The 19589-nt window shown below is 38.5% G+C and overlaps 1 protein-coding gene across 3 annotated transcripts in view; it reads left to right on the forward strand.

Moving 5' to 3' along the window:
• LOC114053760 (microtubule-associated protein RP/EB family member 2) overlaps nucleotides 1-19589 on the forward strand; it is a 193017-nt gene that overhangs the window by 90926 nt on the left and 82502 nt on the right. Inside the window, exon 1 of one of the 3 annotated variants that reach the window (XM_027876897.1) lies at nucleotides 1463-1741. The exons of the other annotated variants lie outside the window; for them this stretch is intronic. Coding sequence (XP_027732698.1) covers nucleotides 1623-1741 — 119 coding nt within the window. The 5' untranslated portion in view covers nucleotides 1463-1622. Of the gene's footprint in view, nucleotides 1-1462; nucleotides 1742-19589 lie in introns of those variants that run through there. 3 annotated transcript variants of the gene reach the window in all.

The following is a 19589-nucleotide window of genomic DNA, read 5'->3' on the forward strand; positions in this document are numbered from 1 at the left end:
GCTCAGTTGTGACCAACTCTTAGTGACCCCAAATGGGGTTTTCTTGGTAAAGATACTGGCGTGATTTGCCATTTCATGTATGTATGTGTATATGTATGTATATACATACATGCACCTATACATACACATATATATGAGTGGCTTGCCATTTCATTCCTATATACATACATATACATATATACATATGCATATATACACATATACATACTTATATTTATTTATCTAGTTACAAAAATACCTTTCATCTTCCCCAGCCTCTCCCAGGCACTGATTCCAGTAAGCACAGCATCACTAAAACATTCACAGCCTGCTCCCTGGAAGAGATCCTTAGAGACTGCATTGTAATCTAATGGATGGGGAATGCCCTTTTGGGGGAGGGGGTATAAGGAGAGAGAAGGCAGAGTAACTAACACTGAATCAGTCAAGAGTGGTTTTTGGTGATGGTGAACGTAAAACAGTTTGAATTTCAGTCTTCAGTATTTGTAGAGCCTTCCCTGAACACACACAACTTTGCATTCGTGCTGCATGGTCTTTCTTTAACCCAAATGAAAATAGCCACAGATTAAACCGGCATGGGAGCATTTATACAGATTAGTTGGCCTTGGGGGAATTGAGTCTGGGGGCACAGGGTAGCTGTGCATTTCAAAAATGCCGGTCACTTTTCTAATTGTGCTCTTTCAGGATCCCTTTGTAAAAATAGGGTGCCTTTGGCATTCAACCTTTGCCACAAAATTCAAAGTAAATGTAACATGCAACGTTGAGTAGAAGGAACTAGACCTTCCTCTTAAGTTCTAAGCTCTTTTTGGTTTCATTTTTGTCTGGGTGGAAGAAAGTGTTAAGGGTAAATGTTAATAACTGCCTTTAGCCACTGGCAGCTTACAGGGCAGCCTACAGGGAAATAGTGGGTTTTCCTGGGTTTCATTTTAATGGTGTAAAGAACTTAGTCATGAAGGAGTTAAAAGGTCCCCCTACTTACACACACACACACACACACACACACACACACACACACACTCACACACTCACATCCCATTGCCTGAATCCTTCTTTTGTGTACACAGCTGCAGTTTCAGTATGCAATGGAAAGGAAATGGTTAGAGGAAGAGCTGGTTTTCAGACAAGGCAAGTCTGCTGGGGGGGGGTTGGGGGGAGGTGGGACGGAGAGAGGTGGTTTGGGTGTTTTACACGCCCTGATGCAGGCCCTGCCCTCCCCCCTCCCCTGGTGCCTGTTTGGATGTCTTGGTGTGGTCATGCCTGTAGCCCCGTGTGAATTGGGGAGATATGATGAGTTAGCTGGTTGCTATGGTGAAGAACATTGTCACATGACCAGGGTGCTGCTCCAGGCAGTTTGACGTCAGCAACGAGAGAGAGGGAGAGAGAGAGAGAGGGAGAGAGAGAGAGGAGCAAGCTAGAGGGAGGGAAGGAGAGAAGGGAGGGGGAGGAGAGGGAGGGAAACCAGGGAGGAGGAGGAGGAGGAGGAGGCAGGCAGGCAGGCAGGCAGGCAGTGAGCAAGTGAGGGGAGCAGTAGCAGAAAGCAGAAGGGTGAGACAGGAAGACAGACACAGCCTACCTTCCTCACCGGAGCAAAGGAAAGACTGGCTTTCATTGTTGGGAGAGCTCCAATGCCTGGTCCTACCCAAACCTTGTCCCCAAATGGAGAGAACAACAACGACATCATCCAGGATAACGGGACCATCATTCCTTTCAGGAAGCACACAGTGCGTGGGGAGAGATCTTACAGGTAATCAATCAGTGCCATTACCAGCCAGAGCTCTGTGTGTGTGTTACATGTGCGTGTGTGTGTGTCTGCCTTTGGGGACTGCAGCAACAAGGCGGGGGGGGGGGGGGGGGGGTTATGCAGAGGATTATATAACGAAGGCAAAGACTGCACTATAAATTATACATCTATATGTACGTGTACATAATTTCATTTGTCAGCATTTATTTCTATTTTAAAGGTTCCTAAGACTGCATTATAAGTTACACATGTGTGTATATGTGTATGTAATTTCATTTAAGCCAGTTCTAATCCTTATTTCTGTTTTAATGGTTCCTAAGACTGCGTTATAAATTAACACATATATGTGCATATATGTGTATATAATTTCATGTAAGCCAGTTATGATCATTTATTTCTCTTTTAATGGTTCCTCTTGAGCATGCCGGGAGGTTTAGCATTTTCAAATACCATTTGTATTGGCCAGATGGAAGGCATTTTGTGAATAGGTTTGCTGTCTGCAGGAGCTCCCCCTCTGTCTTTCCTCCTTTGCATATCGATAAAAATGCATGCTAATTTTTTTTTTTTTTTTTTTTTGCCCCTTCAGAAGGGATTCAGACTGCAGCACTTCCTTTCTCCTCCTTCCTCTTTAAAAAAATGTTTTAAGGAGACATTGGCTAACTGTGCCCATAACATCAGAGGGAAACTGGATGGAGCAGAAAGGCGTGTGCTTGCTCTCGCCTAGTGTGTGAATGGGCGTGTGTGTGTGTGTGTGTGTGTGTGTGTGTGTGCGTGCGCGCACAGGGGGAAAAAAATAGAATCCTCTAGATTAAACTGCAGTCTGTGATGTTAAACCGCCAGATTGATGGAGCTTTGTAAGAATTCTGCTTGCTGATTGGTGGAAGGATTGACAGCAGAGGTCATAGTGTCAGGCGTTTACCAAAATTTGCTGCACAAAACCCTTGGTTTCTTTGAAAGAAATTGAGCTGCAGCAGTCGTCAAAAGACAGGGTGCTTCCCACCCCCCATTTTCATGGGAGTTTATGGTCTAAATATGGGGTGGGGGCTCAATTCTTCTTCAGAGTAAGAGGTGATTTCTGGGGATTTGCATGTATCTGATTTGAGGATGGGGCTGCTTTTGGTTATTGTATAGAAAGAAGCCTTTTTGATGAAATGCTTTGGCCCATACAGTTAGCAGCCTTTTTCAAATTAACATATCCGACCGTTTGTTTTAGTAGATAAGCTCGTTAAAATTGTTTGCATTGTTTTGATAAGGATAACAATGTTGTAGTAGAGAGTGAAGCTGGAGTTCTATATGTAGCCAGCCTGAGCTGAGGGATCTGAAGGAAAACACATCCTTAGGGCATATTTCCTCTCTAGTTCTTTTGTACTTGGGACAGTTATTTTTAAAGTTACCTTGATAACAGCTAACAATGCTTTTGCTTTGAGAGAGAGCATGCATGCATCTAAAGCCATCTTCTTCCAGGGATCAACAGGAAACAGCTTTTTTTTTTAAAGTCTCAGTCTAAACATTCAGATATACTGGGTACAATATGTTCACAAATATAATCATATAACAAAATAAAATCAGAGTACTCATCTTCCTTACAATTTGATTAACTAAAAGAAGGCGTTATTTGTTAAGTTTTTCAAAACTTAGAAGCAAGTCTGCTCTATCATCTCTGACAGTTGGGTAAATACTTACTGGAAGTTCATCTTGAAAGTACCCATGAGGTCACAAAAATCTCATGTCTCATGGGTCCCACTTACATGTTAATACAGAATCCTTGCAATCCTTGTGGATTCCAAGTACTTTTTCTGCCCTTACATAAACCAAAATTAGGTATTACTTTCTGAGACTCTCTCCTAGAGGCCTTTATATCTTTAAATTTGGAGTTTTTGTTCCCTACCTTTCCTCTTATGTTGAATATGAACGCTTCTGTTTCTAAAAGGAATTTAAAAGCCCAGGATTGGGATTTTTGTTTAGCTATTTATTTCAACTTTTCTTACTGGCAATAGATGTGAAGCCTATGTTTCTCCTAAATGATTTAAATTCCTACCATGTAACATTCATTTTAGGGGAAGCCTGTCGTTTACCACATGGGCCATTGGAAATTGCCTGGCAGAAATTTATAACTTCTTTGAACTGACTTGAAATTTTCAATGGAATATAAGAAATATTTGTTTAATTGTTGAAATGGAAAATCCCTTGGCAGGAAAGTAAAATGTAAAAGCTAGGTTTGATTTTAAATAGTCAGTCACTTTAAAGTGAACTCAAATCTTTGTTTACACTGAATTATGGCCAGCAATTCCTCTCAACTGCCCGTAATGGGCTGAGAAACCCTATAAACAAGATTCATCTGGCCAAATGCTGAGGTTGTTGAGAATATTGTATTGTCATGATATCCAATAGGTTTACTGGAAATAATAGGATTTATATCATAGGTCAGAAGGTTGGTTATACAAGACACTCTTAAGGTTGACATTATCCTGTGTGCCTTGTAGTGTGGAGACCCTGTGTGATATATAGTATTGGCTGCTTCTGGAGGATAGAGTTAGAGGAGGAAGAAGAGTAATAGGAAAGGGAGGTAAAAATAAGACACATTTTAGCACTCTGCTACATAATCAATTTAGGGTTGCAGATTCAGAATAATTTACTCAATTCATTGCTAAGGAAACATTAAATGTCTGTTGAAAGCCTGACTGTAGCCAAGCTAAGACCCGGCTTTGGCTAGAGATTTGATGTAGTCCTAAGTAATGAGATAAGGGTTGGGAGACTGGCAGCCTTAAATGAGGGCCAAAAAACGCTTTCAACTCTTGATCTCTTTACTATCTTTTCGATTCCTACCTTCCTTTCCCTTCACCCTATTTTCATTTCTGTAACTTAGCAACAGAGAGACATTATGTAATGGTGGGTGGTGTGTTGGACTTGGAATCATCAAGAACTGGATTCTGATTCTGCTTCTGATACTTCCTAGCTGTGTGACCGTGGACAAGACATTTAACCTCACTAGGCCTCAGCTGTCTTGATTTTTGTAAAGTAGAGATAATAATAGCACCTAACTCACAGATTGGTTGTAAACATCCAAAAAAATATGCAAAATACTTGGAAAACTTTAGAGGACTTATAAATGTTCACTATTATAATTTTTGAGAGGGGAGGATTTTATTATCTTATGGTTAGATAAAATCACCAGAACTAATAGAGCAAGAGCCCTAGGTCTAGGTACCAGTTTTTACAGATCAGAAAGGAAAAGGACCAACTGATTAATGGACTATAAACTATTTCCTCTGTCTAGCATGTTCTCCAAGTGTTCAGGAAAGCTACCATGCCTTTAAATTAAGGCCAGTAGAAGCCTTTATTTTCATATGTGCCTTAGGTGTACTGCATTAAGCATATTATCTAATGTGTTCTTTGATCTAGCTGCCTATCCACCTTGTTGCTAATAATTACTGGAGTAGGTGTACGCTTTAATGAGAACACCAAGTTGTGCCCCCCTCCAAAAAATGGTGTTCCTTGATTAGTGAGACCCAGGATGCTTTGTTGAGAAGAAACTGGCATAAACAAAGCAGAGCCTAAAATGGCACTGCTAAACAGTGTAGACCTGTTTACACAGCTTCTGCCCACTGTTGGGTCAGTTTCTCCTTCTTGGCTCCCAGCTTACTCACCACATTTATGAATACTAAGCATCCATATATTTTAACAAGTGCTTAGGAAAAATGAGTGCTGTATTGGTGATCTAGGGTGACACTTTTAATTCATGGAGAGAATGAGTTGTGCCCTGGATTTCCCTAGAGAGTATACTCCCCATAGCTATGTTTTACACAGATGCTACTGGGAAATGAGATTTATTAACTGGCCCTCTGCCCACTGCATCTTTGTTTGCATACTCAAAGCTTTTAAGAATGAATATATTTAAAGTCTAGTGTATGATTTCCACATTGTTACTTGCAATGTGTAAGTACAGAAGCATAAGTTTCTGTAATGATGTTTCTCCTTATAAACAAACACTAGCCCCTGGAAATCATCTTTTTTATTTTTTAAAAGATAAAAAGAAAACTGACATCAGATGTTGATTATGATAGCCAACTTTTTGCAAAATGTAATTTTTTAAATGAACTCTATCAAACAACACTAACAATCTTTTTAAAACAATACCAGAAAGAATAGTACGATCATATGGTAGGCTGTAGACTGAACAGTTTTTATTTGCACTTAGTTGGGAAACTTAGTCCTGCTAATAGACTTGGCCATCCTTATTTTTTTACCTTGTTACATAGCTTTTGATATGCCTTTATTCATAGCATATCACTTGAATAAGAGGTACTTTACTAAAAGCCTAATTTAGCATGGATCATAACAAAGGTTAGCATGATCTCCTTAGACCACTGTTAAATGAGGTATTGCATAATGATTTTTTTTCCTTAGAATACATAAAAAAGAAGCTTATTATCATTTGGGGCCAAATATTTAAACTGAAAAGAACCTATTTGTCACTTATTGGGATTTGGGTGCTTTGGGAGCCCTTCTCCTTTGCTCTCCTCTTTGGCAAAAGATACTTTCCTGCATTTCAGGTTCCTGCACCAGTGGTGGTATCTGTTTACACCGCATTATCTCAGCAGAGTCATTGGGCTTGGAAGAGCTTCCTAGGACTTAGGTAGATAAGTAGATTTCTTTTTTTAGTGCCCCCTTTTCTTTCAGAATACAACTAACAACAAGATTTGTTGCTTTTAAAAAAAAAATTCTCCGCATTCCTTAGAGTAAGAGTCAATAAGTGGGAAAGGAAATTATGTAAGGAAGAAATGTGAAGATTACTCAAAATATTAAAAGATCCTAAGTCATATTGGTTGTGAAATACATTGTATTATGATTATTGTGGCAGGTTTGTTTAGTCTGATTCATTTCAATTTAACAAACATTTATTAGGTGGTTACTATGATCAAATTATCATGATTGATGCTGAAAATAGAAAGATAGATATGACACAAATCATACAGTAGGAATTCCAATTGGGTAGGACAAAAGAACATTTCTATAAATAACTCTGATACAAGTAAGAGTAAAATGTTACCCTGAATCCAACTTAACCTGTCTTTTTGAGAATAAGAGCTAAAGAGAGGAGCAGGCAAAATATTTCAATAAAAAAGATCAGTTTCAGATTGTACTGGTAAAGGTTTCATGAAGGAGATCGAAGGCAGCATAATTGGGGCTGGAAGGAAGGGGAAGGGATTTCAGCTGGGAAAGATGGGCAGCCAGTCCATTGTAGGCATAAAGGATCATCAGAGAGGGGAGAATTGAACAGTGATTGTTTGGTGTATTAGAGGTCCGAGGAAAGAGGTTATTTTTCTTGGGACACAGTGGTCAATAGTGTCAAATACCCCAGAAAAACTAAGAATGTGGAAAGGAGGAAAAAAGCCTTTGAATATAGTGATAAGAATGTTATTAGTGACCTTTTGAGAAAGCTGTTTCAGTAGTGTGGTAGGACCAGAACATTTTGGGAGGGTGGGGCTTGAGTAAGGTATACAGAAATGAAGGCAGCCAGTTTTAGGATAGCTTGTTTGTAGAATGTGGTAAAACAACAACAACAAAAAAAAAACCAGACAGGTTGATATAGAAGATGCATGAAAAATAGAGAATTTATAATAGAGTTAGGTCTCAATTGAGACTGAGACAGGAAGGGAACAGAATGGAGAGTTACAGGTGAAGGAATGGTTAGCATGAACAAGAGTGTTTACTTCTTCCTCTGAGCCTGGAGGGAAGATAATGATAGTTGAGGACATTTGGAGATTTAGAGGAGATGGAGAGTTCATGCCAAGTGCCCTCCATCTTCTTATTAATGTAATAGGTGATGAAACCTATTGAGATTGAATGCTTAGAGACTGCTGGCATTGGAATCTTGAGGAGAGTAAAGACACTTTGGAATGGGGGGTCTAAGGAACAGCAGAGAACGTGATACTAAGTTAATAGGAGAACAAATACAAGTCTAATATTAAAATTAGTTTGAATTTCCTGAGCATGCAATGACTCAGGAATTGAAAGATTCCTATAGACCAGGTAGACTAAGACCTTGCTTTGCTTAAAAATATGCTACAAATAATCTGTGCAGATAATTGAGTACTGACTCCTTTGCATAAACTGAACTTGGACTGTGAAGAAGTCATTTGCTTTAAACTGGAATTACCTGCTAGTTTTCATCTCTCTCCCTTTTCAGTTTCCCCTTGTTTCTCTTCTGTTTGGTACATTCAAATGAATTCATTTCAAGAAACATTTATTAAACATCCAGTGTGTCTCAGAGAATGATCATACAAAGATGAAAAACAAACATAGCCCTGCTGTTGTTGGGTTTACAATCTGACAGGAAGAACAAAATGTGCAACCAAAGATAGGCTGTGATAAGGACAAAGGAAGGGTGAAGACAAAGTATTAAAAGAAATCTGAACAAGGATATTAAAATGCACATTACATTAATCCTAAAGTGAGACAAGGTCCCTATGTGAAGATGAAGATATTTGTCCACCAGCCACAGGACATGCCTTTTAAATTTATTTTTCTAGAGGGGACAGATTTGCTACCCACCCACAAATGCTTGCTTAGTCTCTCTTGTGACCAAAAAAAGATGTCATATATGATCATGGAACTGAGAAATCTACCTTCACCCACACCGGAAGCAAACCCAACACCTTGATCTCATTAGTATCATGCTTTAAAATAATAGTAAGCTATCATTGCTTTGGAAACAGTGAGAATCTCATGTTCTCATGACAAAAGTTACTGACTGTGGACAGTAGCAGCAGAATTATTCGGATAACAAAATAATACATGATGAAATATTAAATGGATTTTCCTATAGCTATATTCTAGAGTTTGTACATAAAAAGCACAGCTATATCACAAATCCCTTTCCTTTAAAGACTGTTTAAACACAGTCTAGTATATTGTAAATTCCTTGGGGGCAGAGGTCAAGTCTTATTAAATCTCTGCAATCCCCTCTCTGCTTCCCACCCCCCTGCCTAGGTCTAGGAGTGTTGAACCCTAGGAGGGTAAAGAAATTGTGAATGAATGACCAAAAAGATTTGCATAACAAACTCCTGATATTTATGTCTGGAAGTTTTTCATCATTCTTTCTCCATTATATTTGCCTTTGACTCTGCTCTTAAGACCCTGATTTCTCCTTTACCCATATTGACTAGATCTGTAAAATCAGTCCTCAATTCAGAGTTCTGCTGCAGATGATTTTTGCCAACTTTCCTCCCTTCAAAGAATAAAATCAATACAGAAAAGTCGGTGTTGAAATATATTGAAGCAGTCAGTCTAAAGCATTTGTTAATGCCACATATATGCAATTTTCTAATATATGCCATGCATTGCCCAGGGAAAAAAGAAAGACAAAAACAACCCCTGTCCTCCAGAGACTCACCTTCTGAGAAATAACATGTATGTAACTATGCTCATGGGTTGCTAGGTGGCACAGTGGATAGAGTACTGGGCCTGAAGTTAAGATTCATCTTCCTGAGTTCAAATCTAGCCTCAGATACTAGCTGTATGATCCTGAACAACTCACTTCACCCTGTTTGCCTCAGTTTCTCATCTGTAAAATGAATTGGAGAAGGAAATGGCAAATCACTCCAGTATCTTTGACAAGAAAACCCCAAATGGGGTCATGAAGAGTCAGACATGACTGAAATGACTGAAAAACTTTGTGCATACAAGATCTCTATGGAGTAAGATGGAAAGTAATTTTAGAGAGGGAAGTTTTAACAGCTAAGACAGGAATGGACTGCAATAGAAGGTAGGATATAAACTGAATATTAAAGAAGCCAAGGAGTGTTAGAAGTGATAGTGAGGAAGGAGAGCACTGGGGGATTGGAGATTGGGAATGAGATAGGATGTGGAAGGTTGCATATTAGAAACAGTAAGCAAGCTAGTGTACCTAGACCATAGAAAGCAAGGAGGGAATAAAGTGTAAGAAGACTAGAAAAGTAGGAAAGGGCCATGTTGCAAAGAACTTTAAATACCATACAACATACTATATGTATGATCTTGGAGGTAATAGGAAGATACTAGAATTTACTGAGCAGAGGTAGAGGGGAGAAGGGACACAGACCTAAGTTTTAGGAAAATCACTTGGCTGCTGGGTGGAAATGGATTTGAGTGGAGGGAGGAACTTTTGAGGCCAATTAGAGGGCTGTTGGAATCATCATTATGAGAGATGTTGAGGACCTGGACCAGTGATGGCTATGTGAGTGAACAGAAGAGGATACATAGAGTTGCCTTGACGGTAGAAATGACAAGATTTGGCCACAGATTGGGTGGGGTGAGAGAGTGTGAGAAGTCAAGGAAGACAAAGATAGGGAGGATGGGGAAGCTCAGAAGAAGGGAAGCTTTGGAGGAGAAAAGAACGAGTTCCATTTTGGGCATGTGCTTATGAGACATCTAGTTGGAGATGTTTGATTAAGCATTTGCCTATCCAGGCTTGGAATTCAAGAGACAGGCTGGGCATAGATGTATAAGTTAAGGAGTCATCTGCATAAAGATAATAGTTGAACCAATGAGAAGTAACAAGTTCACCAAGAAAGTTGAGTGTGGACAAAAAGAAAATATGTTCTATTTCTGTGTGTCTGTGTGTGTGTTTCCATCCAAAGTCTCACTGTAAGAACACTGAGCTCCCTTTCAGACTCAGTTCAAATTCCACTTCCTACAGGAGGCCTTTCCTGATTTCTCCAGTAACTAGTGTTCTCATCATCCAAAATTACTTTGTATTTTGTTTATATGTGTGTGTGCATTTGTTCATCCATTCATTCATTCAACTGTGTAAAAAGGAAGTATGGCGTAGCATACGGGGAAAAACCAGTGTTCACACCCTGCCTCTGACATATACTGGTTGGGTGACCCTGAGGAAGTCACATATCCTCTTCAGTGCTCCCAGGCAACTTCCTGAGACTGAAAGTTACAGGACAATTGTAGTTCTGCATTGGCAGAGACTTTCCTCACTGGGAGTAGCCTCCATCAGTAAATCATAGGGCCAGAAAATGAAAATCTTTGTTTTTCATTTTTGTCTTCATGTCCCAAGCCTTTACTTTATGTCCTAAATATGGTAGACACCTTCCCAGTCTTCTTACACCTTAGTCCCCACAATTTACTCTGTAATCCGGTGACCCTGGCCTCCTTACTGTTCCTCTACCAAGATATTCCATGTCCCAATTCTAGGCGTTTCCACTGTCTGCCCCCCATCCTGGGGTGCTTTTCCTCCTCATCTCTGCCTTCTGGCTTCCTTCGAGTCCCAGATACAATCTCACCTTCTTTTATTGATCCCCCCAAAATTCTTGTGCCTTCTTTCTGAGACTCTTCCCCCATTTGTCCTGTAAATAGCTTTTCATACATTAATTATTTTTGTATTGTCTCCCCCATTAGACAGTAATTTCCTGGAGACCAGGGACTATATTTTGCCTTTCTTTGCATTCCCAGCACTTAGCACAGTACCTGCACACGGTAAGCACTTAATAGATGTACAGTGACTGTCTGATATACCCATCTAAAACCCCATTTTCCCATTGACTCATTTTAAATTTGGAAATCATTTAAACAAGTGGTGTATCTTGTTTTGTTTTTTGCTTTTTGGTGAGGCAATCAGGGTTAAGTAACTTGCCCAAGGTCACACAGCTAGTAAGTATTAAGTGTCTGAGGCCAGATTTGAACTCAGGTCCTCTTGACTCCAAGTCTGGGGCTTTATCCACTGCGCCACCTAGCTGCCCCTCAAGCGGTGTATCTTGTGCACATACTACGTACACAGTAGTGTGGTAGGTATTCTAAGGAATTCAGAAGGACAAGAATGCCTGGTCTCTGCACTCCGGAGGCTCATGAGAAAAGACTACCAACACAAGAAATAACACGAAAATTACATGACAGTATAATAAGGGATGGGGACTAGACCTAGGATTTTCATTGGTGAAGAGAACTCTAGGGTGAGGAAACTCTGTCAATGCAGGTTGGCACCTTATTCTGCAACTTCTAATCTTAAAGAGCTACCAGGACTCACTGAGGTTAAGAGCTTTGTTCAGGGTCACATGGCCAGTAGGTGGGACTGGAACCCAGGTCTTCTTGGCTTACAGTTCCCTATCCACTATACCAAACCGCCTCTAGAGAATGTAACAAAATGGTAAATTCTGGACACTGAGTGCTATGGACACTCAGAGGTGAAGGGACCACAGACTCCTGGAGGGGTTAAGGAGAATTCTATAGAGGAGATGAGATTTGAGCTGGGTTTTGATGAATGAGCATAATTTTTAGGTTGATCAAGAGGAGAAAGGCGTTTATTCCAGGCAGGACCAAAAATACAAATGGAATGAGAACTAGACTGGAGGATAATATGTTGGAAAACAAGATTGGATCAGTGTGATGAGGCTTCATCATGGAGAACCCCTAAGGTCCAATAGGAAAGTTAGCTCATTTTTGTCTTCCATAAGACAAGGGTAATGGTAGAAGATCTAGAATATTCTGTGTGGTTCTGACATCATTCCATGCTTTTGATCCAATGGCAAATAGGGAGCTACTGATGATTTTTGAGGAGGAGGGTGAAGTCAATATTATATGCTGGAATGTATCTTCCTTTCTGAATTAATTTTTAAAAATTGAATTGAAATACACTGGAAAAATAGGGTCACCTAGTACCCTACTGAGCTTGTTCTAAGCCATCTGTTCGCCCCCCATGAGCAGGTTGGCAGCTTGTACCTCTCTGGAATGCCAGGAAATGAGTTCCCAATTGGCTTAGTAGAGAGGTGAGGATGCTCCAGCATTCAACAGCTTATTCTGACTCTCTCCTCAACACTTGTACCCCTATTCATAGGAGGAGATGACACTCTTGGGAAGTTCATTTTCAAATCATTATGCTGAGTGCATTGCTTTAGTCTATTTGGGGCCAGAAGGGCTTCAGATTTCTTACTGGTACTAGAGATGGTTTTTCAGAGACTGAGGCAAAGGCAGTAATTTTATTTCATACAGGCATTCTCTAACAAGGGCAAAGCGAATTGATCTTTAGCACAGGCCCATTAGGGGCTGGGCCTTGGTCTTTGATCCAGTGACTCTGGCCTCCTTGCTATTCTATATATAAGACTCTCCATCTCTTGACTGCAGAGTTTTCCCTGGCTGTCCCTAGTGTCGTCATTCATATGTATATACAATCAGTAGAGGTATCCAGAAGCCTTTGGTTTTAAGTTAAAGACATAGTTTGCAGAGTCCATCATTACTGTTAGTTCAAAAACAGCACCCTTCCCTCCCCACAAGGTGCTGTCCTACTCGTCATGTTGTCAGTGATCCTGTCTTGCCTTTTAATGTCCTGGGAGATGAGGCTGATGAAATTTTTTGAGAAGCTAGACCTGATAACTGTAGCATTTCCACTTATATTTTGAATAAGATTATATTGATGAGAAGCAGTTTACAAAATTGGTGTCCTAATGTTAATTATAGAGATTTGCTTTCAAATTTTATTAATTTAGGAGAAAATGGATTTGTACCTTTTTTATGGAACACTTCTCTTTATTGTTATCATAGTTCACAGAAATGATACTTTCATTGTCAGGAAAATCCCTTTTAGGTGAATTTCTGGGTATTTTTTCAACTAGAAGTTTCTATAATACCAAATTGCATATACTGTGTTTGGCCAGGAAAAGCTTTAATATCCCCTCTCAGCTAGGTCAGGGAAGCTAGGTTATGCAGTGGATATAGTGCTAGGCCTGGTGTCAGGAAGACCTCAGTTCAAGTCTGACCTCAGACGCTTACTAGCTCTGTGACCCTGGGCAAGTCATTTAACCCTGTTTGCCTCAGTTTCTGTAAAATGAGCTGGAAAAGGAAATAGCAAACTGCTTTATTATATTTGCCGAGGAAACCCCAAATGGGGTCACAAAGAGTCAGAAACAACTGAACAACAACAACTCTTAGCTAAGTGGTATATAGTCAATAGAGTAAACCTCAGGAAGACCCGAGTTCAAATCCTGCCTCAGACTTTACCAGTTTTGCCATCTTGGGCAAGCTACTTTCGTGTCATCCTCCTTTTCTTCATCTTTAAAATAAGGATCATAATAGCACCTACTTTACACAGGTTTGTAGTGAGGATCAAATGGGATAACCTTTGTAAAGTACTTTACAAACCTTCAGTGCTAACCATAGAAATGCTAATTATTATCATTATTATCTTTCTTGTCCAGCTCTCTCTACCCAAAAATATTGTCGTGAATCTCATTTCCTGTTTTATTTTGAAATATTATACATTCAGTGTCTAATTATTTTTTCTTTTTTATATAAATGAATTTTTAAAAATGGGGAACTTAAGAGATTATTTAGGCAGAAACCCGAATTAAATTTTCTCCATTTCAAGATAATTATAGTCAGAATAGAGGGATTTATATTATTTATCTCTGCTATATTTGCTACCATTCTCCCCTCTCCAGAGATTATTTTTCACAAAAGGAACCAATTAGTGAGGCAAGGATCAAAGACACACCTTTATATGAGCCCTCAAAGGGGTATCTTTCAGTCTCTGGGCCATGTGTACGTTTTAACCACTCCCTACATTTTTCTCTTCCCATACTCACGAGGACTCTACTCCCTTGAGCTGAAACAAAACCACGCCAACAGGAGCCTTCTTATTAAGAACGTCATTATCATGACTGTACTGGTTTTTCCTGAGGCAAAACTATTTCTTAAAAATGATAATTTACATGAAATAGCCAAATTACTCATTCCTCTTAGCAATGAGGAAGTTTCATTTTTATCAGTGAAGATAATGCTTCCAGTCATACAGAACTCTTCTCTTAGTCTTGAACAACACCTGATACATATAAGGAAAAGTGTGAACCTTAATCAATGCACTGTGAACCAGATTTGGGACATAGTTCATAAAGGGTTAAGGCAAGAAAGAGGATTGATAAGAAATGGGTTGTTTATATTTATTATTGTTTACAAATACATAGATTGTTCTTAAGGCTCCATTTTTAAAATGTTATGCGGTCTAAAAGCTTTTCTTTTTGGAAGATCTACAACTCCCAGTCATTTCACATGCATGCATACCTATGCAGAAGGCAGTATGCTATAGTAGTAAGAAAGGAACTCAGGAAGGCCTGGGTTCAAGTTCTACCTTTGACAATTTTGACTGTGTGACCTTAAATTCCCTGCCCCACCCACCCCCCAAAATGCTCTAAGCAACTTTTTAAGTCTATAAATTGCTGAGAAAGTACTGACCTGCATTGGTATAGAGTACCACCTACCTAGATAGAGTCCCTGCACCAATGAAATCACAGGTCCAAACCTTAACCCTACATATCTATCAAAATAAACAGTTCTGCTTTGGAAAGAAGCAAATTTTAAATATGTGTAAAGATGGTTCTTTTAATATTTTGACATCCATTGGCTGATGTTCTTTTTTTTCTTTTGCTATTTCTAATAGTTTATTATTATTTGGCAGAATTTTGCCAAGATTATGATTGAGAATTAAGAGTATAATTCTATTTTGGTTTTCTAAAAATTGATGATTTTTTGCTTTTTGTTCTTTGGGGTTTTTTTCTTCGGGTCTCAGACTTAAAAGACATTAATTCTTTGTTCTTTAGCTTCAGCCTCCTGGCAAAGCCCTGGGAGGTAATTTGTCAAAAAGGCTAGAGGCAATGACATCTCAGGGAGGCTTTCTGATGTTCACAGTGTTACTTTTGATTATGAACACTAATATCCTATATAGTTGCTTTCCATGTATTTCCGCATGGTTTTCAGTTTATACTCTGCAAATAAGGAGAAAAATAAGGAGAACAGCTGTGGCTGTTCTAAAATATGCTGTTTCAATTTACTCTTTGGCATCTCAGAATGACATTTCAGGTTACTTGTAATGTGGCAGAAAAGCAAAATCCCTTTTGAATTTTTACAGGATTGATATTCTTAATAAAGGAAACAGCTTTTAGCTTTAAAATCCCAAAGTAACTAGAACAGCAGTCTCTTAAGAATGAAAGCTACACCAAAATAGTTAGATGTCCTATTTAAACCATTTACTCAGTGTACAAGGTGTGCCTTGATAAAAAGTATGTTACTGATTAACAAAAATGGTCCAATACTGTATCTCCTTAGGACATTTCTTCTGTGGAGGAAAAAAATCTTCATACCTACAGTATTTTTAAATGAAATGTGTCAATTGAAGAATTATCATCAGAGACTAATTCATAGTTATAGGAATTAGAAAAAAAGCATCTTGGAGGGAAATGAGAAGCTTATATTTTTATTCCCACCTTATATTTGTGTCAGTCGATGGCAATCCTATTTTTTTTTTTTCTTTAAGATTGCTTAAGGTTAAGGAAGAATAAACTACATATGTATTACATAGAACTGAGATAGTAAAAAGGTAACCAAAATATTTTTAATATAGTGTCAGATAAATTTCAGGAAAAAGGAAAATTGTATAATCATATTGAAGTCTCAAGTATACCACTAGATTTAAACATATTTGCCTAATGAAAATCTATTTATTCTGCTAAAACAACTCGGTGACTCATCTATGAAATACTGCAATTAATTTTTCATGTAGCATCTACTTTTTAGCATCAGCATCACTTATTATTTTCCTGCCACATACCAAACCATAGAATATATTTAGTTTGTTGATTCATTTCCTTTAAACAGACTGTATATTTTTGTGATGTTTGCAGCTGGATGAGTATATTCCATCCACCTTGTAGTAAAGGCAAAATAATTGTTCCATGAATTTTGCAGTGAAGGCAAAACAATCTCCTGAAAGGATTATTTTTCAATATATACATATTTTTAAATTTCTCCCAGGATTACAAATTATTGGTGTTCTCTAATATTTACTGTTTTTCTCTCTCCTCATCCAACTCCCAAACCCAGCCCTCCCATCTTACTCATTTTGCATGGTAATATCACTAATAAAAACTGTGGGATGAGCTCACTGGACAGTTCTGGTCTGGTCACACCAAGACAGATTATCCAGCAGCTTGGGCTAAGGCTGAGTGGTTTTCCAGTGGTGAGACTTAACAATTAACTGAAAACAAAGACTGAGAGGCTTTGAAGAGATTATCTCCATCTAGCCATAGGGACCTGTTCAATATCCAGGAAGAAAAGAAAATGCAGAAAGATCCTGAGCTTTGCAAGAATGACTCCCTAGGAGTGGAGGAAATGGAAGAAAGGGATAGGGATTTTGTGTAGTTTCTTAATCTGATTCTAGATTTTCTCCCTCCTGCCCCACCTGACTACCTTAATTAGACTTGCTTTGTAAGCAGTGAAATCTTCCATCACCTCACCCTGGCTCCAGGAAATCTTTTAGGTGTTATGGGAGCAGGGATGCTGAATGACTCGAACTGAGCTCCCAACTCGCCCTTCCTGGGAGAAAGGATGAGCTGTAACAGTTCAATTCAACATTAAGTGCCTACTACATGCAAGGCATTATGCTAAGTGCTAGAGATGCCCTACTGTGGGACCTCTATGGTCCCATGCTCTAAATTTACAATTCCATGATTCTACTTTGAAATGTTGACATTTCTAAGGACAAAAATGACATTTAAAGGAAAAAAGAAAGGACTTCATGAAAAGCTGGATAGAGGGGGTGAATGAGTTAAAATAACTAATGTTTATCACCTGGGATGCTATGAAAGAAATGGAGAATCTTTTGACTGATTATTATGTGACATTTTATTCCCACCACCAATCCAATTTGAGGCCTTTACCCTCAAGTTATTTAGATACCTAAAAATTTTCCTAAAAACAAAACGGAACAAAACAAAAACCCAGAAGGGTGGATTATCTTAAAAACCAGTTAAGGATAAAGTGATCAAATTGAAGGGTGGAATGAGCCCATCTCCCTACTCTCTGTTAGTGTCACTACACAGACTTTCCAGTGTTGATAGAAACAACAGTGAATATCCTTCCAGATAGTTTGTGTGGGTCACAACCACCTCAGCTCCAGTCAGAAATTTGCTTAAGCATGAAGAGAGATGGTCAAGAAAATTCAGCATCATCTTTTTCTACTCCAAGCCCCATCCTAATCTAAGACTTGCCATACTTTGTAAGGGCCTAGCACAGTGTCATATCCACCTACTGTTTTAAACTGTCCTTAGGGAAAAATTTCAAGCCTGCACCATGCAATCTGATATTCAGTTATATTTGATTTATTCTCCAATTATTTCATGTATGTTCATTATATCTTCTCAACTACATTATCAGCTGTGAAGACTCTAACGGAAATATTTTTATGTGCCACAAGGCCTAGTGCAGTACTTGGACTCACCGGAGTTTCTAAGTAATCAAGTACTTCTTGGTTGTATTGATTAATCAAGGAAGTATGTCACCATAATATAATCCTTAAAATTCTTTTTTTGGAAGAAATTCTATTTTGAAGAATTCTATTCTCCATTCTTCATTCCATTGAATAAATTCTATTTTTGAAGAAAGATAAAAATCTTTAAGATTTCATATAACTATATTTAAATTTAGGGGTTATATTCAATAGTCATAAAAGTTTTAACACTTAAAATGCTGAATGAAAAGTGTTTTTAAAAATTCTTGTTACACGGGCCACATTAAATATTTTTCATCAGAACCCTTTGAGAGATTGTTCATGTAACATGATTTTCCTTATTTTTATTGTTTTCTTAACCCAAGAAGCCAAAGTTGTCTACATTAAGCTTAACAGCAAAATTTGTGTGACATACTGTTTGTAAGACTGAGTTTCTTGAAAGAGGAAGCAAAAATCATATTAAACTCATTTAGTGTTTTGCGCTGAAAAGTGAATAGTACATTTATTTGGCTTTATATATTAAGAGACCAAGAAAAGAAAGCTGCTCTCTGAAGATAGTATTTTGGTGTTCCCTGGATGACTTCTGTTTTTGTTTTTTAGTTCTCTTTCAGTCCTTGAATAAGAAAATATTCAAAAACAAAAATATTGGAGTTTACAATATGAAAGCACACAAGGATTTGAGGTTATATTGAAACTGTCCGATGTAGTGCCTAGTCATTTAAAAAAAAAATCTTGGCTCACAGAGCTACGGAAGGAAGCTGCTTTGGGCTAATCCAAAGTCTACTACTTTGCTTAACAATCTCCAGGCTTAAGAAATTAGAGGTCACTTTGAGTTTCACCAATGACCTAGGGCTTCTAATATGTAGTTGTGAGTGCCATTTAATTTCATTTATAGAAATGTTTCTTTTGCCAAAACCTTAAGGCAAAATTCAAGATGTGTTGCTGGTTATATGTTAGCAATAATTTTCTTCTAGTTTCATACATTGCTATTTACTGTGCTGTGATTGAGTCGGTCATCCAAGAATCATCTGGGAATGTGCTTTAAGAATTTGCCTTAGGACATTCCCTGAAAGGAAGCCAAATCCTATTAGACAGAACATCCTGTGATTCCCTTAGTTTATGGTGACCAAGGGCACAGCTATTTTTTTAAAAAGGTGATTGCTTCCTTTCCAGTCAGTAAGGACGTCCAGAAATGCTGAGGATCATTTGACTCTTAGGCAACACAATTGTATCAAAACAACTAAACCAAGAAATCACCTGAGAATTCATGAATTGGAAGAAAGCCCAAGTCTTTTTGCCTTTCCTTCGGTGAGATCCAGATGACTTGGCAACTGGTGGTCAGCACTTAAGTGACTGACCACCAGTCCAGTGGACTTGAAATTCTACTCAGTTTTCTTAAAATCAGTCAGTTATCAAGCATTTATCAAATACTTGCTACCTGTATGTGCCAAGCTCTGTGCCCAGGTGCTGGGGGTACAAAGACAAAAAGAAAAAAAGAAAACTGGCTTTGCTTGTAAGACGCATACTCCTGGGGGGAGATATGTGTGTGTGTGTGTGTGTGTGTGTGTGTGTGTGTGTGTGTGTGTGTGT

The sequence above is a fragment of the Vombatus ursinus genome, unplaced genomic scaffold, assembly GCF_900497805.2.
Source record: "Vombatus ursinus unplaced genomic scaffold, bare-nosed wombat genome assembly UNPS02014812.1, whole genome shotgun sequence".
Lineage (NCBI taxonomy): Eukaryota > Metazoa > Chordata > Mammalia > Diprotodontia > Vombatidae > Vombatus > Vombatus ursinus.